This window comes from Saccostrea cucullata, unplaced genomic scaffold (genome assembly GCF_032062105.1).
Source record: "Saccostrea cucullata isolate Sc308-1 unplaced genomic scaffold, CSIRO_AGI_Scuc_v1 ctg1048, whole genome shotgun sequence".
NCBI classification, from domain to species: Eukaryota; Metazoa; Mollusca; class Bivalvia; order Ostreida; family Ostreidae; genus Saccostrea; species Saccostrea cuccullata.
Genome location: NW_026920292.1, coordinates 66,104 through 91,447, shown reverse-complemented (window position 1 = coordinate 91,447; position 25,344 = coordinate 66,104). Strand labels below are relative to the sequence as shown.

Sequence of the window (25,344 nt, the reverse complement as noted above, 5' to 3'; positions counted from 1 at the left end):
TATGTTCGAGCGTAATATGTACATACTCTTATTAATTACGCCATGACTGCGAACAAGATTGCAACACCAAATAGTTTAAAAAGAAAACAGATATACTTTTTAATGTTTCATTTTATTAAAATGACGTAATAGTATTTTTTGTTTCTATCCTTGATAGAAAAGTCTTGCTAATGTTTTTTTTTCTTCAAAATCCTAAGAATTTGAAGAAAAACAAACAACATTGAAATTTCAAGAAAACATGTTTTTTTTTTAATTCAATATCCTCAGACGGCCATAGACCGTCTGAGGTTTGAGGAAAAATGAGAACAGGGAAGAACATGTTGCTAAAAAGCTACATTACTGATTAACTATATAAAAAATTACCAAACCTATGCCATCTGCAAGGGTTAAACCACAAAATAAAGAGATAGCAAAGATGTTTATTGAGAAGAATCCAGCGTCTTGGAATCTTTTAATGCTGATGAAGTGAGGACTAAAAGAGCATCGTCACGTGATGTTTTGCTAAAATGTTGAAGTGCTTCTTGAGTGCAAATATAATATCGATATGAAGAGAAAACTTCACGTGTTATGTGTGAAAATGGTGCACACTTTTTATGAAGGTAAAACATTTTTAAACTTTTTCTCTCGTATCATAATTAACAGATGATACATCTCTCATCTCACGTACTCGAAGGAATTAATAAATTGTAGATAAGGAAAAAAGTTTTCTAAGAATAAAAATTGTTATTCATTTATGCTTTGTTTAATTAGATATGAAAAAAGAAATAATTTTATTTAAAAAAAGAAATCAGGAATCCTGCATATTTTGTAGAGTAAATGTGAAAGTTAAAAATATAAGAATAACAAAAAGTATTCAAACTCAATTCCAAAACTTCAAAAAGTCAATTAAATGATACAAATCAGGCGCTGAGCAAACATGCAGATGGAATGTAAAAGTGAGCATCTCCTGCCGTTCGGTTACACCCGCCATGTGCTCCTTGTCATGAATGGGAAATAACTTGAAAATCAGTGTGTAAGTAATGGATAACAATTTGTATGAAAAACATCAGTCAGCATTTGAGTTAATGATTCATTCATTGTGATTAATAATGAGTCATTGTATCGATCATATAACTTACAAATGGAAGAGATTGCTGATATTCTTGTTTTATCAACTTATTTATCAATAACTGACTTCGATTGTGAAATTGTTCAGAAGGTAAACTTTGCTCTTACGTATCCGATTAACTAAGAGAGGTATAAACGCCATTTGCAGATGATAATGATTAATTTCTGCAAAACTAAAGGAGGTGGTGATTGGAAAGTTAAAGTCATAAATTCAAGCATCTTTTTGATGAAATGTGTGTAGATAACCAACAGTATTCAAGCTCAAAAGTCCATAAAACAATACAAATTAGAGCATGATATCAATTTCAGAGTTTGACGATCTGATTTTTATAACAGAGTAATTTTGCAAAAGACCAATGACAAGGTTAGTAAATTAAAGAGTTCCATTTTTATGTGATCAGTTTTCTAGGAGAAGTAAGCATCCCATCTGCCGTCCGCCCTATGTTCTTTGTTAGATAATTATTGTAAACTGTAATCTAAAGCTTACAACAAAAGGTTTTGTAAAAAGAAACTTTACAAGAAGGATATGGAGATAGCAAACAGTATTCAATATCAAAGTCCACAAAACATTACAATATAGGAGCAGAGCAAACACGGACCTCCAAAACGTCAGAAGGGGATCAGGTTCCATAGGTGAGTGAGCATCCCCTACCAACCGGTCACACCCACCGTTTGCTCCTTGTCATGATCGGGAAATAACGGCAAATTCCATCATTAATTCAGTGTATAAATAATGGTCTAAGAATAACAACCGCATTTGACTCATTGATACATTGTATGTGCTGACAAGGTCATTGTATCTACCAAAGAACTTACGAAATGATTACTTTAAACGACACTTCTGATATCTTTGATATCAACTTGCTTATCAATAATTAACCTCGTTTTAGAAATTGTTCATATGTAGAGCAAGCTCCTGCGTATTGAATCAACTGAGATATATACACTCCGTATGCAGGTGATGAAGGTATATTGCTGCATAAGGGAAGTTGACGATAGGAAAGTTAAAGTCATCCCCTTTATCATATAACTTGGTTGTTAGATAACTATTAACGTCTTTTTCAAATAAAATATCCAAGTATGAAACAGATGTGTCAGACTCTGTGGTATCTTTTATCTCAAGCTCACCAGGATATATCGTATCAACGTAGGTATTGAAAATTACCGTTGTTAAATGACAATACATGTACGTCGTCGATATATCGAAATGTCGAGTTGAAGGCCAGATTGAGTGTTTTCTTCTTTTCACGCATAAGATTTTGCACAAATTCTGCTTCAGATGAATATAAAAATAGGTCTGCTAATTACGGAGCTCCATTGGAATTCCGATAGATTGTTTGAATACCTGGTCTCCAAAAACCACATATATATTGTCAACCAGAAACTTAAGCATCGGTCAACTTCATAGTACATGTGTGTGCAATCAGAATGTGTTTTAACAAAATAATTTTGCAAATGACCAATGACCAGGTAAGTAAATTTACGAGTTCCATTTTTATTAAAAAGCAGCTGTCAATGATACTTTAACTTATCGTGGGGAATGATTGTATATAAAGTTGAAAAGTCGCAAGTTTTTAAGCTGTTGATTTTGGTAAAATCTTGTGATTTCAAATTGTTCAAAAGTTCTTTGGAATTTTTGAGTATCCACATCCAAATCACACCATTTCTTGAATATATTGTTGAACAGTACTCCGGAAATTTTTCCTTCACTACTGTTAATATCTTGGTGAGGCGTCACGAAAGAGGCTTGGTTGAACATTTACTAAACCCGTAATGTATGTTTGTTAGGATTTTTATGAAGTTTCGGAATCCAAGGTGTCAATGTCTTCTTTTTCATATCTGGCCCATCGTCTGGCGTAATTTTCAACGGAATCCATAATATTTATGAAATTCCGACGCCAGTTGAAGGATGGGGGTTCCCTATATTTAGGACCTTTTAAAATAAGTGATCTAAGGACTTCATTGTTAACTATATTAACGTCACCTGTAATAACGTGTCCAGCAGGACAATAGTTGTTAAAGGGCAAAGAACATGAACACGATGGAGAATTATGTTTCAGATACTCGGTATTCAGGCCATGTAAAGTTTTTTTGTAATAGAAAAGTTTGGAAACAATGGTCGATGTATATTTGTAGGAAATACTAGGCGTAGTTTTTAACTTGAAATATGGTGGAATATGCATTTTTAATGACATTATGTATCTTTTATACCAAATGATATATATAAAATTTACTGAAGTTCAAGTTATTTCATTAATCATTAATTTCTGCAACATTACAGAGTTTTAAAGATAACCATCATTTCAAAACAACTGATTGTGTTCAGTGAAAGTATCGGAGGATATATCTAAATGGTACTCAAAAAGTGCTCTCCACAATGTTCTTCAAAACTTTCTTCTTGTTTATTTCCATTAGAAAAGTGGTATCTGGTAAGTATGTATGAACATACATGTACGAGGGTGGAAATTTTGGACGACGCAATTTTATACGAAATTTAAAATAAGCACATTATAATATGTAAAAATATTTGTTTTTTATGTGTGAAGTTTTAATTTTAGCAGAAATTTTTCTCATTTAATATCAACATGTTAACACACTAAAGAAGCTAAAACATTACAAAAAAAATACACAATTAATTTCCAATTTCTCTTCCTTAAATTCTTTTTCTAATACTTGACATTTATTTTTTAAGAATTGCTCTCGTTGTTTAATTTCCTTTGTTAAGGTTTTAATTTCTTTTGTTACTTAACTCTGCTTTCACAGGATAAGCAACTCTGGAGCGCCTATGTCTTTCCTTGACGTTCCAACATTTTAAAGATTTTGTTCAGATTTTTGCAGTTAAACCGTATCTTCACAGAATATCCTCATCCGATACAGAATCTCTGTCAGTCAAATACTGCCTGTACTACGTGTACACACATGCACAACTAGCTTGTGCCATTAAACAAATATTATTTTCCTGAAATTGCAAATTAAATTAAAATTAAATTTCTTTTCAACAAGGCAATTTATTAAGCCATAATTTTGAATACGAATCGATGTATTTATTATTAATTTGAATTTCTAGGTTGTTTTTCGTTTTTGCTCCATTTTACAGAAAATATGACTACAGACATTATTTAGTGAATTGTCTATAACTTACTAAATTTTGACCTGCTCCGCGGTGCGATTTTTGCATGTCTAAAATCTGAATAAGTTTTGAATAAATCGTAATATTTTGAAAAAAAATTTATACAAATCATTTGGATTTTTTGTAAAAATATTTCTACCAAATTTGGTTAACATATGACGTCAAATAAAAAAGATATGACAGTTGTCCACGAACTTTTCGAACAACCCTCGTAAATAATGAATAAAGATTTCCTTTATTGGTTGATGATTCAAAATATTCTCCTAATAATTCATTCGCAGTTTCAAACAAGTAGTGTCAAACGTAGTATCAAAATTTAATACAAACGAATAGTGATTATTATAATGAGTTTTTTTATATTTAACGAAAAGTTTTTTTTTTTAAATTTCCTGTTTGTTACTCCATATTTAAACGATTTAAAGGTATGATGTTTATGTACATGTTTATCTTAATTTTTGCAGCCTCTTAAATTTCATGTTCTTCATTTTTTTTATCATTTACCCATAGATTGTGGCGACACTGCTGCTGATATTGTTTTCATTCTGGACTCCAGTGGGAGTGTTGGGTTAGGCAATTTCGAAAAGACTAAGGAATTTTTCAAGGCAATGGTAGATGGATTTCAAATTGGATCTAAAGCTGTGAGAATAGGCGCTGTGCCCTTCAGTACGTCTGTTCACAACTCATTTCATCTTACATCATTCTATTCTAAACCTACTTTAAAATCTCGTATCTCTAGCATCCCCTATGACAGTGGTTCTACAAATACTGCCATTGCCATCCGGTATGCGAGAACGACGAGCTTTGGGGCATATGGCAGGAACAATGTTCCCAAACTAGCAGTTATCATAACCGACGGACAATCTGACGACAAATCTAGCACTTTGTCAGAAGCACAACTATTACGTAACAATGGCGTCATCATCTTCTCTGTCGGTGTCGGTGATGGTGTTGATGAGTCTGAACTTCAGGGAATGGCTACAAAAGCGAGTTATGTGTTTGATGTGTCTACGTTTAGTGCTTTGAACTCAATTCGAGATAAACTCGCAAGAACAACTTGTGACGGTAATCATCATATTTATCATTTCTTTCCTATAAACTTTAATTTTGTTTTTCATCTTGCCTTTCAACGGTGTCAAAAAATACTTCAAAAGTGTAATGTAAGAAAATAAAGAAATATTTTGAGAAATGCTAATCATACTATTTCAAATCCGATATACTCCATTCAGTACTGTATACTTTTTTGACAGTCATTTCCTGTGGTCACCCCGGTATTCCTGTCAATGGTCAGCTTCATGGGAGTGACTTTTCCCAGGGTAAATCTGTGACCTACAGCTGTAAGACGGGGTATAAACTCGTTGGCTATCAACAGAGGACGTGTCAAAGGGATAAAAGTTGGTCCGGAGGACTGCCAGCGTGCATCTGTAAGAATTCTTACTCAAACGTATTAAAAAAAAAACATTTTTAGTCACGGAATTTATTTTGTTATTTTGTTCATCTTGTAGTTTTAATTTAGTATTTGTTTCAGTATTTAACATTTATTTTAATTCCCCTCGCAAAGTTGAATTTTTTGTACTTGCTTAATTAAATAAGAGAACATCATATACCCACAAGCGATGCTGTAACAATCAGAGGACATCACGAAATGTTCATTATATATTTCATAAACATCCCAATTCTACAGAATGATTCAAATTTTAATCAACATTTTGCTTTCAATTATTATTACTCCATTTGCACCATCAACCTTCATCTTTTCAGTTGTGAACACGTGCAATAGTGATCCCTGTCAAAATGGCGGAAGTTGTATTGACGGCGAGAATAGATACACCTGTAATTGTATTCAAGGTTATACAGGGGTTCACTGTGAAAAAGGTTTGTTTCTCTCTCATTCATGGCATTTCATGTATCAATAATAGAAGAAAAGCTTTTGTAAGAAGTTGCCCTTTCTATGTTGCTAAACAGTTTATGAATCCTCCAAGAGTATGTGTGGAGATTGTTTAATTAACAATGTGTATTTGAAAAATGAAAATAATGTTCTAGTAACTAGTACCATTTATATATTTACTCTTGTTTTAGATATCCAGCCACCGGTCATCAGGTTTTGCCCGTCTAATATTCGACAACTTTCTTCATCACGATTCGTCAACGTTACGTGGCGGCCACCTGACTTCTACGACCCATTTGGTCACGATGTCGAAGTTACCACTAACTACCCGTATCACGGGTCTATCTTTCGCTGGGGATACTATACTGCTCGATATACAGCTCTGAAACCATTCAACGGCCTCAGGGCCAACTGCACCTTCAACATTTTTGTTGGGCGTAAGTTTTGATTTTTTTTTTAGAATGGTATACTAAGTGGTATATGGCATACTATATAATTAAAGAAATACTTTATTCGATATTTTTTGATACCCGGTAAATAAGAATTATCTTTTGTATAATTCAGATACAACAAATACAGTGTCTAATATCTTTTTATAAAAGCATTGCAAATTTATTGGAACTTAATTTGCAAAATCCATATAAGTGCTACATCGGATAAATAAATGTAGATAATAAAGAATATAAAAAATATCATTGGTTCATTAATCACAGCTCTATCCTGTCCGAAGCTGGAAGTTCCGCTGAACGGTGCTCTGGTCTGTAATGGATGGATTATAGAATTCGCTCGTCTGTGTGTCGTATTCTGTCAACAGGGAACACGACTAAGTCATGGACATGACATACGGTCAAAATATTTCTGTGGTGGAAGTGGAAATTGGCTTCCCAATAGAAAACTCCCGTCCTGCGAGAGTATGTATCTTTACCTAAGTAGAATTTTTTCAGTCGCATCTTTAATATGTATATTGGTCAGTTTTGAAATTCCAGCATTTTGGGATGATCAAAAAGTATTATTTAAAAAAAAAACACATTATCTATCTTTAATGATAAGAAAAAACGTCAAGAGTACATTTGAGAAATTGTATTTATTATATCCATATGTTGCATACTTCAAAATTTCAAGGAACTTTTGGAAATTTGAAATAACATACAATAACAATTCAATGTGGCCCATTGGCCTCTTGTTTCTTGTAAGATAAATAAAATATAACTAGATAATTTAGAGACATCAACAGCCTCTTTTAAAGTCAGCATTTTGTAAAATCACTGGTTGTTATAGTAACCATGCAAGTTGTATTTTGACAGACTTGTTTTACATAAAATGCAATGCTATTGTTGTATAATTAATTTGACTACTTACTTTTCTGCTCACTGACAAAATTGTATATATTTGACTTGCAGCGTGTTAATCTGTTCACTAGGGAATGCTTACTGCTTTTTGTTACCTATCTAACCCCTAGAATTTCCTGAATATGCCCTGTTAAAAGTTTACACATTCTTTGTAGATTTTTAAATAGATCTATCACTGTTTGTTTTCTGCACCTGATTCTGTTTAAAAAGTATAACATTGTAACATTTTATATTTATACGCAGTTAAATAATTTTACTGCCATATTTTTTAGGATCAACGATGGAACCATCTAGAGATGATGATTTATATTATTTCAAGACTTGTGACAGAAAACACGAAAATCAGATGAAGAATGAGTATATCAAGATTCTCCAGAAGTCTATGTTTAGGAGTCTTTGCTTTAAGTTTAAGGACCTCTGCATACCAGAAAATGTTGATGTTCAATGCGGATGAAGAGATTATGCGAAGCTGGACATTTTCGCAGAAAACACATCCTCGAATACTTGACTCATTTGTAAGATCCGTTAGTATCATTGCCTTTCTTTCCGTTAAGGTCTTATTTCTTAAGATATGAAACTTGAGATTTTTTTTTAAATTTAAGCTTTCAGTTATCCATTGAAATTTTCATTGGCAAAAATGATATTATTTCTGAATTTAGTCACAGAATCAAGAAACCTGGAAAAAATTGTGATATGGGTTCCATAACATATCTTTAGAACATTCAAACATTTTTTTTCAAACAAGAAAAAATTAGAATTAAATTTGCATTTCTTCTACTGAATGTTATAGCTTGCATGAGGCATTAGTTTTGAATTTGTATTTGCCCATAATTGTATATAACAACAAATACATGATAAAGAAGTTTTTAAGTCCAAAATGAACCGAAGATTCGTGATAAATCCCGCCTGATAAGTAAATTCAATAATTTTTTTTTAAATTTCTTTCTCGGAAAAAAATTCATGTACTAGTATATATATCAATATAACTACGTATTTATTTTTTCATATTAAGGTAACATTTCTATTTCATTTTATGTAATTGATTGTTAATGACTTGCTTTAATTTGTATCTATAATCATATTTCTTAAATCGATGATACTCACAGCATTAAAATCAAATAATAAAGATACTGAAAACTATGTAAGGAAGGATATTGAAATAACGAACAGTATTCAATCTCGAAGTCAATAAAACAAAACAAAATAAGAGCAGATCAAACACGGACCTCCAAAACATCAGAAGTGGGATCAGGTGCCATGGAGGAGTGAGCATTCCCTGCTGACCGGTCACACCCGCTGTGTGCTACTTGTCATGATTAGGAAATAACGGGAAAATTTGTCGTCAATTCAGTGTATAAGTAATGGACTAACAATTGGTATGAAAAAAGTCAGTCAGCATTAGACTCAATGATAATTTGTATTTGCTGACAAGGTCATTGTATGGACCATAGAACTTATGAAATGATGGCTTTAAACGAGACTGATGATATTTTTGTTTCATCAACTTGCTTGTTATTAATTTATCTCGTTTTAGAAATTGTTCATAGTAGAGCATGCTCTTGAGTATCGAATCAACTGAGATATATACACTCCGTATGCAGGTGATGAAGGTATATTGCTGCATAAGTAAGGGACGTTGACATAGAAAAGTTAAAGTCATCACGTTTATCATATAACTTGGTTGTTAGATGACCATTAATGTCTTTTTCAAGTAAAATATCCAAGTATGAAACAGATGTGTCAGACTTTGTCATGACTTTAATCTCAAGCTCTCCTGGATATGTCGTATCGACGTAGGAATGGAAATTACCATTGACAATTGACAAAACGTCATCGATATATCTGAACGTCGAGTTTAAAGGTACAGCAAGTCTTTTCTTCTTTTCACGCATGGGATTTTGCATAAATTCTGCTTCATATGAATACAAAAATAGGTCTGCTAATAACGGAGCGCCATTTGTACCCATGGGAATTCCAATGGATTGGACGACCTGGTCTCCAAAATCCACATAGATATTGTCAATCAGAAACTCAAGCATCTTCTAGATGTCAACTTCAGAGTACTTGTTTGTGCAATCAAAATATGTTTTAACAAAATAATTTTGCAAATGACCAATGACCAGGTAAGTAAATTTACGAGTTCCATTTTTATTGAAGAAGCATCTATCAATGATATCAAAAAGCTTGGATTTTAATTTGTCATTGGGAGTTGTTGTGTATAAAGTTGAAAAGTCATACGTTTTTAAGCTGTTGATTTTTGTAAAATCTTGTAATTTCAAATTGTCTAAAAGTTCTTAAGAATTTTTTGGTATCCATATCTGATTCTTACTACTTCTCGAATATATAGATGCAAAGTACTCTTGAAGTTTTTCCTCCACTACTGTCAATATCTTAGTGAGGAGTAACGAAAGAGGCTTGGTTGAACATTTACTGCAACAATTCAAACATGTATGTGTAAAAATAGGATGTTATTACACAAATTATGCTGATAAGACGATAAAATATATCAACAATATACAAGACAATATACAAGTTATAACACAACTTGTGTAGAGACATTAACGTTTGCCTAAAATATTGAAAAATTATATAAAAAATTAACTGTGTGTTTTCCTTTATTTCATTCTCTTTTAGTAAAATGCAAATATATACAAAAATTCATGTTTACAATATTTAAATTGAGTAATAATGTGTATAGATTGACTGTTATGTTTACTTTTTATAATACAAGTTGTTTTATTTTATAAAAAGAAAACAGTATCATTTTCATGAAAGTTTCAAAGGAGCAGAATACACTTGTTTCATTAGTTATTGAAATGATATTTTTTAAAAATTTATTTTGCGCATCTTTGAAAGAAATTAATGTACACTAAGAGAAAAAAATTATCAATCAACACTGTTTGTTTTAACGAGATGAGGAGAGAGTGAACTTTTAACAAAATATTGATCTTTTAACTCATTGGGGCATCATTTTCGTCCATTTTACAGAACGCCACAACCTCTACCTTTTCCTCACCAAGATTAAAGTCATATAGCGGATTGTCTGTCTTCTTCAAGCGGTCAGCAACTTTGTCGAATCTGATTCAAAGACATAATAAATTACATATTTACAATGTTTCTGATCTCTCGAACTAAACAATACTCAAACAGATTTAAAATAACTGTGCAGATAGCTATTTACTCACTTTAACTCCACTCTCTTGAACTTGAAGAAAAGGAAAATGACAACAAGAACAATGGGTATCAGGATTCCAAGGGTAACACCCAGTATGATTCCGGCATCCGAGTCTGAAACATAAGTAAACACTGTTAATACACCAGGAACTCAGAAATGTGTATTGTTCCTGCTCCATTAATTACAAGAAGCCCATGGGCCAGATTTTTTTTCTCTAAATATTCCATTGTAAAAAATTCCCCTCCCTACCCTTTGGAATCATAATTTGAAAAAATGAAAATCTACACAATCTAACAATGCTTCCATATCAATGAAGGATATGGAGATAACGAACAATATTTAATATCAAATTCCTTAAAATAATAAAAATAAAAGCAGAGCAAAGACGGACCTCCAAAACATCAGAGGTGGGATCAGATGCAATGGAGGAGTGAAGAATACCTTGCCCACAGGTCACACCCGCCGTGTGCAGCGCTCCTTGCCACAATCGGGAAATAATGGAAAATCCGTCGTCAGTCCAGTGTTTAAATAATGGACTAACAATTAGTATATTAATATGACTTAACACGGCTTTTTTGGTTCCATAGAAGAGGGTTTTCCTATATATTCCTAAAACAAATTTAATTGTCTATCGTGGACCCGCCTCGAACGGGGCGGGGTATCGTTAATTGAGTTCAGTGCTCATAGTAACTCTAGTTTTTGGATTTTGTCAGTAAAGCATGGGTTTCAATATCTTAACACAGTAAGGTGCTATTATACGACAGATGACATCCAAGAATAAGAAATGCTTAATTGAATTAAAGTACTTAACGTGTTCACACTATTTAATTGTACCTTTAGAATAAAAATAATAAATATTACTTACCGTCAACGGTCTTCTCAACATGCACTTCAGTCAGAACTATAAGTTTAAAATTATAGAATTTAGAAAAGAAAAACTAACTGGACTTGGACTAACATAAGTGATGAAAAATCACAATAATTAGAAACTTTCACAGAATATTTTTTACTTTTATAACCTCTTATTTTACCTCTTGATCTGTTACACTTATGGGATATAGCCAAAACATGGACCTCGCATTTATAACCATTTGGGAGGCAGTGGTGGATTTAAGTGAGCGAATAACTCACAGAAACATTAGTGAAGATATTTTACCAAATTTGGCAACATCCCATATGGCCAACGAACTTTTTTTTGTATTTCATAAATTCATTTTAAATTTGAATTTAAAATTTAATGAAAATTAACTATGGTTTTAATTTTTTTTAATTATAAATGTATAAAATAACAAACTGGTTCCAATGATGTTTATTTTTATATTATTGGTTCTTATCAATTGCTTTTTAAAATAACTTCGTTTAACCAACTATAAACAGTAATTTATTCATCCAAATTTTCATATAAAACTATCTATTTTGTTTTTTTAAATAAAGCTTTAAAATTTTGCGCTAATTTGAGCTCTAAAAATATTGGAAAATTTGAAATCTTATTTCACATCAACAGGACATTTTAAATCATATCCTCAAAATGATGTTCTGCTTATAATGAATAAATATGAGTTTGGGAATAAAGGTACAGAAATCAAAGAACTTTCCTTTTGCGAATAAAATAATTTTGATTTACAAAATATTATCCCACCTGAACAGCTGCCTATTTCCCTTGATGCTCTCCCTGGAGTTGTAGTTCCAAGTGGGCATTTCTTACAATCAATCTGTCCAAGTTCATCTTGATAAAAACCATAGTCGCATTTTCTACACTCTCCATTGCTGTAAAAACTTCCCACTCCACATGGTACTACAGTTGGGGAATATGAAATATAGAAAGATCACTCAATATTTAGCTTTTTTTCCAATTGCACTGTTCAAAATCATTAAGGTTTGTTGGACAGTATATTTAACGTAGTGTTTTTGTACATAATAGGCACAAACTGCTGTGTTTAATGTACGTTTAAACTTCTGCAGTATTTTTGTACATTTTACCTGTGTTACAGTTAACTTACCGCAGTTTACTCCAGAGCTGATGTATCCCACATCACACTTAATTTCCCCCCTTGCAGATGTCTGATTTAGATTTATCATGTAAATTTCGGCGCTTATGTTAAGAGCAAGTCTTTCTATTGATGACAATTCTTTGAAACTTGCAATCGCATTAACAATTTCTCTGGCACACAATTCTGAGCTATCTGATAAAAGAAGAGTAAAAGCAGATTTATGTAATTTTTGTGTATTTTTATCGATATTTAATTTTCCAAACATATTTAATATGAGTTTTCATTGACAAATTTTGACATACGGTCTATTGAGGAGCAGGTGAACTGGATTTTAAACCCAGCGGTCATTGGGTTCTCTGCCACTTCTCTTTTCTTCCTTTTAACACCCCTTTCGCAGTTTAAGACTATGACGTCACTAATTATAAGCTTGCATATCTTATTCTCTCCGCAGGAAAGGTCTCTTAGAAAGACACTGACAACCTTTCTAATTTCAGTGCTGATATGCAGATGGTTATTGTTGTCACATATAAGGTTTTCATAATATGCGATAAAATTAGCTGTTAATTCTTTACTTTCCTTCGTCGCTGTAAAATATAACATGCTTTATATATTTATCTAGCATCCTTATAAAAATTCCAAAAAGTATATATAATTCATAATTATTTGTGATTGTCTTTAATTTTTCATTTGATTAATAATTTATTAAATATTTTATGGAGTTTCATCTTTTTAAAAATTCATTGTCAGACTTTATGGGGAAAAAACAATTAAACTACAATCAATGTTGTTTTTTTTTTTTTACAAACTATTAGCAAAAGCTGCCTTAAAAATTCATATATATAATTAAGTGATAAAAGGATTTAAAGATTCATAAAAAAATAAATTGTAGGTAAAATTTAAAAATATACTAAAAATCTTTAAATCAGATAATATATATTGCCTCACAATCTTCATCATTTCATCCTCTTTACACTTACGGTTACATGTTGGAAGATAACCGTTCGGATTATAAGTTTCTTCTCTGGCTCAGTGGTTCTTGAAAGTTTTCCCATATATTTCAAAAAATTGATTCCCCAGTTGTGGCCCCGCCCTACCCCTGCTCGGTCCACACTACCCAAGGATAAAACGGCTTAACACCCTCATCAAAAGCGTATCCCCGATTACAGCTGATGGTACAGTTAAATCCTGTGTCGGGTGTTCCACTACAGTTCAAGGAACCGTTCACAGGTGCTTCCAGAATTGTGCATACTGAAAAGAAACGTTCATCAGCTCTCATAACTCATATAATATGCTTCTTCAAGTGCATTTTGAATCTTTTAGACCAAGAGTTTTGTTTTGTATTATGTTAAAAACAAACATTTCAAATCACTTTCGTCTTCCGAAATCCATTCTTCTTGTTTTAAAGGACAACTTTTGATTTTTTAGCGAAACTGCGGTACATGAGGCAAAAAACATCCGACTAAAAATTTTAGTATGTGTAAACTTTTAATCTTAAACAAAAACGAAACGAATAATATTAAGGTCAGAAACCATGACGTCATAATGAATTTGTTATATCAAAATAACATTATTAAAAAATTATCCACTTTTAAATTAAAACAAAAACAAAAGAAGTAATATACAACCTTTCGTCATAACGAAATCAGTTCATACTCTCCAAAATGATGTTCAATTGATTTAAAAAAAATCTTTCATAAGCCAATATAAAGATAACTATAAATCATGTAGTTATAAATCACCTGGACACGTTTGAACAAAACATTCTGTAACTTCAGTATCGTTGCCTGCACACAGTTTTCCTCCGTTATATGGGGCTGGGTTAGTACAGTACCTCTGGCGACTTTTTGTTCCACTACCACACGTTTCAGAACACTGCGACCACTCACCCCAGATACTCCAGTTACCATTTACTATAAAAAGAAATCCCAAATGTCGAACTCTTATAGCAACAAAAAATACAGAATTTATCTTTTCTTAAAATTGCTACGATAATTTAAAAGATAAAACTCACAAAAAAGTGATTCACAAAATCTTCCTTTATAGTTCGGTGGACACGTGCACGTGTATCCATTGATGCCGTCTACGCAGGTGCTGTTATTCTGACAGATGTTGGTCAGACACTCGTCTATATTCTCCTCACACCGCTCCCCTCTGAATCCCGGGCTACACTCACAGGTAAACCCACCAAGTTCGTTAATGCACGTGTTGTTACCACATGGATGATCATCACACTCATTTATATCTATGGATAAACTACGACAGTTAAGCTTATGTTATAATCTTTGTTCAACTTTTACTAATCAATTATGACATTTCGGCTTCACTAACCGTCACATAGGCTTGGTATCTGTATTGTACTCTCCTCTAGGTAGGCAAGTTTCCAATCCTTCCAGGACAACACGTCTCCTTCGTCACTTATGATACAACGATTGAGTTGGTTATCTACCTCTTCTTTAGTGTGGTTTGAGGACCAAATGTTTAGCTGAGATACAGTAAGTGGACCTATAATATATATTTGGACTTTTTTATTGATGAAGATTTAGTTTTGTTTGACTATATGTTGTTTACGTTATATCGTATTTCAAACGAAAGTTAACACAAAAATCAATCTACCTGTTAACTTTAAAGTAAATGAAGAATTTTCATAAATGGAGGAGTCATTGAACATCTCTATCTGTATTGGGAACACAATGAAGTTCCATTTTCCGGCATCAATTGTAATGGATGAATTGTCAACTAGCTCACTGTAAAAATAAGATGAATTTATCTGAATTAAACTGAATCATTCAGTTTTTTTTTCCAGTTCAAGTTTCCAATGTTTATATTTTACTCACTTTGTTTTAGGCTCTATCAATATTTCTTCAGACCAGAGATCTCCATTCTGAAAGAACAGTGACGGAGTTGATATCTTGTTAAAGCCAACAGGAAATCGGAGCCAGGCACTGAGAATGACTGCTTCTTCTACACGAGTCAGTTTTATATCGACAATAGCTTTTGATTCGGAGGAGCTGAGGAGAATATCGAAATCTACAGTAGAAGGCAAATTATTTTAAGTTTTTGTTGTGCGGTGGATATCCATCTTCAAAACTAAAATTAATTGATAATAAACGTTACTTTTAAAATTAATTACAATAAAATTATTTCCTGATTATTTATTTTATTTTAATGTCCGAAGCAAACCCATCTTTCATAATATTTTTGTTGCAATTTACTATCTTTTAAATATGTAAAATAATATCTGATATTTACTGCATTTAGAAGCAAAAATAGGACTATACACTTAGAACAACATTCTTTATTTTGAACAGGAAAACAAGAAAACATATATAATTCCGTCAGACTTACAGGTACAATCAGTAGCTTCACTGCTACCTTGGACCAGTGTTGTTTGTGATCGGGGACAGGAGGTACAAACAGAGGTACCATATTCTTCTGCATAGGACCCCAGTGGACAAGGGGAGCATGGCATCACCCCAGTCACAGACCAGTATCCTGGGGGACATGCCTCTGCAGAATATCAAAAAGGACAGAAACTTCATATTAACTAAACTATTGGTCAATTACAAGAATATGTATGTATATCATAAATATTCATGTTTATTTTTTTTTTCTACCTAAGCATTCGTCTTTGGATTTGGCTCCAACCTGTTTGGTGGTGGTTCCCTCCGGACACGGATCACACAAGGGTTGTCCCGGTGATGACTGGTAGTGACCCTTACTACACTGCAGACAGGTCTTGATGGATGCGTTATAGTGGGTACCTGCTGAACATTCCACTGGAGAGAATACAAATTACAGATTAAAGTATGAAACATATGGAGATAACGAACAGTATTCGAGATCAAAAGTCCATAGACAATACACAATAGGAGCGGAGCAAACACAGACCACCAAATCACAGAGGTGGGACCAGACGCCATGGAGGAGTGAGCATCCCCTGCTGATCGGTCACACCCACCGTGTGCTAATCATGATCGGGAAATAACGGAAAAATCCACGTCAATTCAGTGTACTAACAATTAGTACGAAAAACATATCAGCATTTGACATATGATACATTGTAATTACTGACAAGGTCATTGTTTCGAACATAGAACTTATGAAATGATGACTTTAAACGTGACTGCTGATATTCCATCAATTTGTTTGTCAATAATTATCCTCCTTTTAAAAACTGTATATACATAAAGCATGATCTTGGGTATCGAATCAACTGATAGATTTGAACCCCGTATGCAGGAGATGAAGGTACATTACTGCATAAGTAAGGGAAGTTGATGAATAAAAAGTTAAAGTTGTCATGTTTTTTCATACAGTATTCATTTTAAACCTTAATGTTTGTTTATGAAACATGAAAAAACCAAGAAAAAATATGACTTCAAGTGATCATAGAAACTTATTCCAAATTAACGATCAACTTAAAACAGATAAATATAAAAATATCAGTCTACAATTGTTTAAATCTTGATCCAAAGTATAAAACAATTCTCTTTGATATATAATATCTTTAGTTCAGGAAATAAAATATTACAAAGTGTGTATTCTCACAACATGAAATAGCTGTGTCCGAGGGGAAGGTGTTTTCTGGACACTCGTATGTAACCTTTGCTACTGAAAGATCGTTGGATGTTAAAGTTACGTTATTCTCTAAGGTTATCACGAGACTTCCGTTTACACTCTTGTTTTTTAAGGTATCCATCATATTACTCTGAATGTTTATGAAATCTGGTGTTGATTCAGATTCATCAGATTCTATGATAAAGTCAGCAATAATTTTCATATCTGCTGATCTTTTCCTGCTTGTAGCACCGCATTCGATCTGTCAAAATGGGATAATTAGTTACTATGTTTAAGTGTTCATAAGACATAACTGTAAAATTACTATACATTTTAGAATTATACAGTAACATGTGAGAATAAGCTTATGCTTAGGCAATAAAAAATTACATAAAATCATAATTACCGTGACACTTGCTAGATTACACAGACTATTGTATTGCAGGCAAACGTCAGTGAAATTAGAAGAAGACAAGGAATCGATGTAATTTTTTCGAATAGTATCCTGCACTACTGAATCCATGCAATTTCCGTCGTAATAAAATGATGCATACATTTTAAATTTAGCAGATGTTACATTGAGTGTCTCTGTAAATTTGAAATATAAAAAGAATTATCAGAATGAAAATAATATTTTAAATCCTAGAGCTAACCAACAAAAGGCCTAGATCATAGAACATTGTAATATATATAATATTATAGTAAATGATTTTAAATTCACACTAAGCTTTAGATGCAGCTAACAAACCCAAATAATCTAGTAAATCATTTGTAACTAACATATATTCACCCTTTTTATGTGTTGTTGTTTAACGTCATTCTTGAGAATTTTCCACTCATAAAGAGGCCTTTGTTTATTGTTTTGAATAAAAAGTGAAATTCAAGTTTTGTTTCTGATAATTAAAAACTTACTTGAACAATCTGGAATAGGGAGGGCGTTGTTTGGTACCCATAGTCCACGGTCCTTTCCACTGTCTCCGCAAACCAACATCTCATAAAAAGGATATCCAGGCTTAAAGTCATACCCCTTCTGACACTGAACCTGGCAAAACTTTCCTTTCAACCACGAATCACAAACAACAGCTCCATTCTTTGGTGGAGAAGGACTAACAGCACAACTTCTGTGAACTAAGAAAAGGCAAAATGTTTGAGCATCATTCACCACTGCAATGGATTCTTAGAAGGATAAGACCCACAGGTCACACCGCTCACCTAAGTAACTTTGGTCATGCTGGTTTTAAACATATTTCCACCCCATATGATTCCTATTATAGCGACGCGGGTTATGAATTGAAAATTTTAAAATTTACACTACCTCAGAATGCTTCCATATAGGTTACTTATATTTTTCAGTTTTCTTCATTACCTCCCAATGACCCTTCATTTTATTGATTGATTAAATTCCTCTCTATCTAAAGTTGCTTTAATTTGAACAAAGGTTGGATAAAATTTGCTAAAAGGTTCGTAGGAAAAATAAATAATGGGAAAAATTTATGCAAATGGAGACGCGGAAGACGGACAAAAAATGATAAGAAAAGCCCCCTTTAAATTTCAGTTCAAGTTAGCTAAAAGAATTGAAGGTAGGAAAAAATTATCTCGGAAAATTAACCATCTTAGACAATTTTATTTTTTGAGAAGTGGTGTGAATCAGATGTGGATACTCAAGAATTCCAAAGAACTTTTGGATAATAAGAAATCACAAGATTTTGCGAAAATCAACAGCTTAAAAACTTTTCGACTTTATATGCAACCATTCCACACGATAAATTAAATTCTAGGCTTTTTGAAATCATTGACAGCTGCTTTTCCAATAAAAATGGAAATTGTAAATTTTACAACCTGGTCATTGGTCATTTGCAAAATTATTTTCTTAAAACATATTCTTATTACACACACAAGTACTCTCAAGTTGACATCAAGAAGATGCTTGAATTTTTGATTGACAATATCTATGTGGTTTTTAGAGACCAGGTATTCCAACATTCTATTGGAATTCTGATGGGTACCAACTGCGCTCCATTATTAGCAGACCCATTTTTATATTCATGAAGCAGAATTTGTGCAAAATTTTATGCGTGAAAAGGAGAAAGCAAACGATGTACCTTCAACTCGACATTTAGACATATAGACGACGTATTGTCAATTAACAAAGGTAAAATTTCCATTCCTACGTCGATACGATGTATCCTGGTGAGCTTGAGATAAAAGATATCACAGAGTCTGACACATCTGTTTCACACTTGGATATTTTACTTGAAAAAGACGTTAATGGTAATCTAACAACCAAGCTACATGATAAACGTGATGACTTTAACTTTTCTTTTGTCAACTTCCCTTACTTATGCAGCAATATACCTTCACCACCTGCATACGGAGTGTATATATGTCAGCTGATTCGATACGAGCAATTGACAATTGACAAGCAAGTTGATGAAACAAGAATATCAGCAGTCTCGTTTAAAGTCATCATTCCGTAAGTTCTATGGTCGATACAATGGCCTTGTCAGCAAATACAATTTATTATTGAGTCAAATGCTGACTGCCGTTTTTCAAACTAATTTTTAGTCCATGATTTATACACTGAATTGACGACGATTTTTTACCGGTAATTCCTGATCATGACAAGGAGCACACAGTGGGTGTGACAGGTAGGCAGGGAATGCTCACTCCTCCCTGGCAACTGATCCAACCACTGATGTTTCGGAGGTCCGCGTTTGCTCTGCTCTTATTTTGTATTATTTTATGGACTTTGATATTGAATACTTATCTCCATATTCTTCCATGAAGGTAACGAACAGTTAACAAGTTTTAAAGTCCATTGTAACTATACAAATAAGGAGCAGAGCAAATACAGATCTCTAAAATCATCAGAGTTGGGATCACCTGTCTTGGAGGAATAGCCTTCCTTGCAGACCAGGCATACTCACCCGGAGCCCCTTGTCATGATCGGATGGACGGGAAAATTCTTGGACAGTTTGGTGGAAAATAATGGCAGAACAATTGATATGAAAAACATTTGACTTAACAATTATAATTTGTATTTGGCGACGTCATGATATTTTGAAATGTTAATTTCAAGCAGCAATATTAAGTTTCTCGTTTTTTTTCAACTTGTTTGTAAAAAGCTTGTCTCGTTTTAAAAACTGAGCATGCTTTTACATATCGATTTAACTAGGAGACAAAAGCTCCAAATGTAGGTAAATAATGGTATATTTAAAAAACAAGAGGCCCATGGGCCACATCGGTCACCTGAGAAGCTTTGACCATTCTGTTCTTTACCAGATTTCCCCCTTGTTATACATAATGCATACCCACCCTACCCCACTGATCATAATTTAGACATTTTGAAATCTACACTACCCCATGATCCTTCCATGGGCACATATGTTTCAGCTTTTTTGGCCCAGTGGTTCCCGAGAAGAAGATTTTCAAAGATTTTTCCTATATATTTCTATGTAAAACTTTCATTTCCTATAATGGCCCCGCCCTTGATTCCTACAATTTAGAATTTACACTACCCCAGAATGCTTCCACATAAGCTTCACTTTTTCTGGCCCAGTGGTTCTTGAGAAGAAGATTTTCAAAGATTTTTCCTATATATTTCTATATAAAATATAAAACTTTGATTCCCCATTGTGGCCCCGCCCTTCCCCCGGGGGTCATTATTTGAACAATTTAGAATCTACATTATACCAGGATGCTTCCACATAAATTTCAGCTTTTTTGGCCCAATGGTTCCCGAGAAGAAGATTTTCAAAGATTTTTCCTATATATTTCTATGTAAAACTTTGATTCCCTATAATTCCCCCGCCCTTCCCCCGGGGGTCATGATTCCTACAATTTAGAATTTACACTACCCCAGAATGCTTCCACCTAAGCTTCACTTTTTCTGGCCCAGTGGTTCTTGAGAAGAAGATTTTCAAAGATTTTTCCTATATATTTCTATATAAAACTTTGATTCCCCATTGTGGCCCCGCCCTTCCCCCGGGGGTCATTATTTGAACAATTTAGAATCTACATTATGCCAGGATGCTTCCACATAAGTTTCAGCTTTTTTGGCCCAGTGGTTCCTGAGAAGAAGATTTTCAAAGATTTTTCCTATATATTTCTATATAAAACTTTGATTCCCCATTGTGGCCCCGCCCTTCCCCCGGGGGTCATTATTTGAACAATTTAGAATCTACATTATACCAGGATGCTTCCACATAAGTTTCAGCTTTTCTGGCCCAGTGGTTCTTGAGAAGAAGATTTTTAAAGATTTTTCCTATATATTTCTATATAAAACTTTGATTCCCCATTGTGGCCCCGCCCTTCCCCCGGGGGTCATTATTTGAACAATTTAGAATCTACATTATATCAGGATGCTTCCACATAAGTTTCAGCTTTTCTGGCCCAGTGGTTCTTGAGTAGAAGATTTTCAAAGATTTTTCCTATATATTTCTATATAAAACTTTGATTCCCCATTGTGGCCCCGCCCTTCCCCCGGGGGTCATTATTTGAACAATTTAGAATCTACATTATACCAGGATGCTTCCACATAAGTTTCAGCTTTTCTGGCCCAGTGGTTCTTGAGAAGAAGATTTTCAAAGTTTTTTCCTATATATTTCTATATAAAACTTTGATTCCCCATTGTGGCCCCGCCCTTCTCCCGGGGGTCATGATTTGAACAATTTAGAATCTACACTACCCCAGGATGCTTCCATATAAGTTTCAGCTTTACTGGCCCAGTGGTTCTTGAGAAGAAGATTTTTTAATGACCCAACCCTATTTTTGTCTTTTCTTAATTATCTCCCCTTGCGAGGGGATATGTCCCTTCATTTTAACAATTTAAATTCCCCTTCACCCAAGGATGCTTTGTACTAAGTTTGGTCAAAATTGGCCCAGTGGTTCTTGAGAAGAAGTCGAAAATGTGAAAAGTTTACAGACGGACAGACAAACAGACGGACAGACAGACGGACGAACACACATTTGGTTATATATTGGGTACATCAAGTCCAAGTCCTATTGGATACTGCTTATTGGATACAAAAAAAGTGTACACACGAGAGAGCATTATTTGGGTAGTTACTGTTCAAATCTTATTGGATATTAATCCTCGTGTCCGTATTTTATTGGGTTTTTCTTATTGTTTTTTATTCATTTCAAATTTATTATATATTTAATATTTGCTGGAAAATTCAGACAAGACTGAAAACCTTTGGTTTTGAACCCATATTTTTGTCAATTTCTGTGATATAGCTCTTTTATTTTAACACCTAACTAATTCGTTCTTAGCAATAAGGATATACACCTGCATATTTAAAAATAACTAATATTAAAATATATGAATACCTAAGTGCAAAAAAACTGAATTGTGAAAACACAACTCAACACATCTCAGACTCTGTTCAACCTTTCTTGAATAACAAAATTAAGTATTTAAGGAGAAACCTTTTTGAGTCATGACCAATAAGCAAATGCCCTTTTACATGTTGGACAGAATGAAGGTATCCAACAGGCATTGGACAGGTGTCCAATACCTGTTGGGTTGTATTTTGACGAGAGATTAAACTACCCAAGAACAATTGAACATGTGTACATTGTCCAATTCTATTTGGGTTTCTTGAATCTCCTCATCAAAATAAAACCCAACAGGTAATGGACACCTGTCCAACTCCTCTTGGATATCTACATCCCACCCAACAGGAAAAGGACACTTGTCCAATTCTCTTCTTGGGTTTCTTGAAATGTTTCATCAGAATACTACCCATCAGGTAATGGACATCTGTCCAACTCTTCTTGGATATCTACATCCCACCCAACAGGCAAATGACACTTGTCTAATTCTTGGGTTTCTTGAATCTCCTCATAAAATACAACCCAAGAGGTAATGGACACCTGTCCAACTTCTCTTGGATATTTACATCCCACCCAACAGGTAATGGACACTTGTCCAATTCTTCTTGGGTTTCTTGAATTGTTTCATCAGAATACCACCCAACAGGTAATGGACATCTGTCCAACTCCTCTTGGATATCTACATCCCACCCAACAGGCAATGGACACTTGTCTAATTCTTGGGTTTCTTGAATTGCATCATCAAAATACAACCCAACAGGTAATGGACACCTGTCCAACTCCTCTTGGATATCCACATCCCACCCAACAGGTAATAGACAATTGTCCAATTCTTCTATGGTTTCTTGAATTGTTTCATCAGAATACCACCCAACAGATAATGGACACCTGTCCAACTCCTCTTGGATATCTACATCTCACCCAACAGGTAATGGACACTTGTCCAATTCTTCTTGGGTTTCTTGAATTGTTTCATCAGAATACCATCCAACAGGTAATGGACATCCGTCCAACTCCTCTTGGATATTTACATCCCACCCAACAGGCAATGGACACTTGTCTAATTCTTGGGTTTCTTGAGAATCCCCTCATCAGAATACTACCCAACATGTAATGGACACCTGTCCGATTCCTCTTGGATATCTTCATCCCTTCAATAGTATATAAGCTTAAAGGTATTGGACATTCTTCTTGGGTTACTCAAATTTTTTTTTCATAAGAAAGAAAACCCAATAGGTATTGAACATTGGTTCAACTCTTCTTGGATATTACATCCCAACATTAGAATAAAACCCAACAGGTGATGTTTACCTGTCCAATTCTTCTTGGGTTACCTTATGCCCTTCATTAAAATTGTCAAATTTGTCTTGGATATTTATACTCTTGCATTAGATTGCAAACCCAATAAGTATGACATTTACCTTCCCTAGTTGAATTCAAATTTATCTGCATAGGCATACATAAGTCCAAAACATATTTAATACTTTAATTCTAACATTCCACATCTCATTCAGTGTACACTTTACAAATGATAGGAAATATATAACCATTTTGTGCCTAAACTATTTGGCTTTTAAAGAATTTTATAACCATGTTTGCAAAATTTAAATTTAAATATTGGAACTTGGAGCAAGTCATTACAGTTAGAGCAAGATGCTGAAAACCATATTGATAAATAGATCACACCCTTGATAAAATATTTGCCTTCAGTTGCTAAGATTGTGTTGAATTATATGGAAAATTTCCATAATCCTGTTTATTACAGATACATGTACAATGCACATTTTCCCTGCAATAATAAAAATACTTCTGAGATGTAAAAAAATGGATTAAATAGTCACCGATGTTAAAAGATATTTCATGATCTCATTAATCTGGTTTGGAAATCACAAACTTAGTTTTGAAGCCGATAAAACAGTATCGAACCAGAAAACTCAGTTACAAGTACAATGAATGAATTCGTTGTATTAAAACTTTAAAATAATTGATGCACTATGTCCAAATCTTTTCGACAAATCGGGATAAAGATATTAAATCAAATCATCACTGTTACAAGTCTTAGAGCTAGAGAAAAGTCATTACATGCCCAAATTTTACATGTAAAGCTTTGATCCTATATTTCAATATATGTCAAAATGGTTTTATTTTTGTTTCTGTTCAATACTTTCTTCTTCAGGGTCTCTCTTGGCCTATACTGTATGATACCTCCATTGACCCTGCTCTTTTATATTGCCATATGTTTATCCAGTAGCAGTGGTTAGTCTCAGGCAATCTTTGAAATATTCCTCATTTTATGCATCTCCTTCAGTTCTGCCTCTGTCCATTTTATTCATTCTGCAATTAGATAAAGGCATTTCTTTGCCGTATAAAACATGTTTTTCTTGACTACAGCAAGATCACCCTTTATGTTGATCAAACCCAAAGAAGAAGTAGAAGTATATTTCTTATTCAGAAATATGTATTGATAAATAAAATGGAAGAAAAACTAAATTCTATCAACTCTTTTTTTTTCTTCTATGTCTTACTGCATCTTCATCCTACCCCCATCCGCCATAATTTTATCAAAATGGAATCATCACTCAACACACAAAACGATGTTGCATATTAATTAGACAGTATTTTAGTTTCTGATTGTTAAGAAGGAGATTCTAAAAAGATTTTACACCTATTCCTTGCAAATTTTAGACTTCTAATGTAACACTATCAGTACGTTAGGGGTACATAATCTTTAAAAACATCTCTACACTTAATGATAAAGCTTTCACATTAGTATTGCTTTTAGCCCAATGGTTCTGCTAAGGAGGATTTAAAAT

The 25,344-nt window shown here is 33.5% G+C and overlaps 2 protein-coding genes across 3 annotated transcripts in view; one reads left to right on the top strand and one right to left on the bottom strand.

Annotated features, from left to right (window-relative positions):
* The first annotated feature begins 263 nt into the window (after window positions 1-263).
* Window positions 264-8,360, top strand: LOC134246390 (matrilin-2-like). Of its 2 annotated transcripts, XM_062728763.1 has the most exons (9): window positions 264-599; window positions 1,417-1,471; window positions 3,389-3,536; window positions 4,745-5,299; window positions 5,485-5,658; window positions 5,996-6,109; window positions 6,314-6,559; window positions 6,836-7,033; window positions 7,744-8,360. In XM_062728763.1, the coding sequence occupies exons 3-9, from the start codon at window positions 3,485-3,487 to the stop codon at window positions 7,923-7,925; spliced, it is 1,521 nt and encodes a 506-aa protein (XP_062584747.1). In that variant the 5' UTR covers window positions 264-599; window positions 1,417-1,471; window positions 3,389-3,484; the 3' UTR covers window positions 7,926-8,360. The 2 variants fall into 2 exon arrangements, with proteins under 2 accessions (XP_062584747.1, XP_062584741.1); XM_062728757.1 differs by lacking the exon at window positions 1,417-1,471 and having other exon boundaries at window positions 265-599.
* A 1,713-nt stretch (window positions 8,361-10,073) lies between these two features.
* LOC134246408 (sushi, von Willebrand factor type A, EGF and pentraxin domain-containing protein 1-like) overlaps window positions 10,074-25,344 on the bottom strand; it is a 31,571-nt gene continuing 16,300 nt past the window's right edge. Inside the window, exons 9-26 of the mRNA XM_062728775.1 lie at window positions 18,107-18,322; window positions 17,601-17,782; window positions 17,186-17,456; window positions 16,252-16,413; window positions 15,983-16,144; window positions 15,472-15,664; window positions 15,251-15,381; window positions 14,966-15,139; window positions 14,649-14,879; window positions 14,377-14,547; window positions 13,747-13,885; window positions 13,615-13,658; window positions 12,940-13,221; window positions 12,647-12,829; window positions 12,286-12,441; window positions 11,512-11,547; window positions 10,657-10,759; window positions 10,074-10,549 (exon numbers count right to left, since the gene is read on the bottom strand). Coding sequence (XP_062584759.1) covers window positions 10,423-10,549; window positions 10,657-10,759; window positions 11,512-11,547; window positions 12,286-12,441; window positions 12,647-12,829; window positions 12,940-13,221; window positions 13,615-13,658; window positions 13,747-13,885; window positions 14,377-14,547; window positions 14,649-14,879; window positions 14,966-15,139; window positions 15,251-15,381; window positions 15,472-15,664; window positions 15,983-16,144; window positions 16,252-16,413; window positions 17,186-17,456; window positions 17,601-17,782; window positions 18,107-18,322 — 2,963 coding nt within the window. The 3' untranslated portion in view covers window positions 10,074-10,422. The remainder of the gene's footprint in view (window positions 10,550-10,656; window positions 10,760-11,511; window positions 11,548-12,285; window positions 12,442-12,646; window positions 12,830-12,939; window positions 13,222-13,614; window positions 13,659-13,746; window positions 13,886-14,376; window positions 14,548-14,648; window positions 14,880-14,965; window positions 15,140-15,250; window positions 15,382-15,471; window positions 15,665-15,982; window positions 16,145-16,251; window positions 16,414-17,185; window positions 17,457-17,600; window positions 17,783-18,106; window positions 18,323-25,344) is intronic.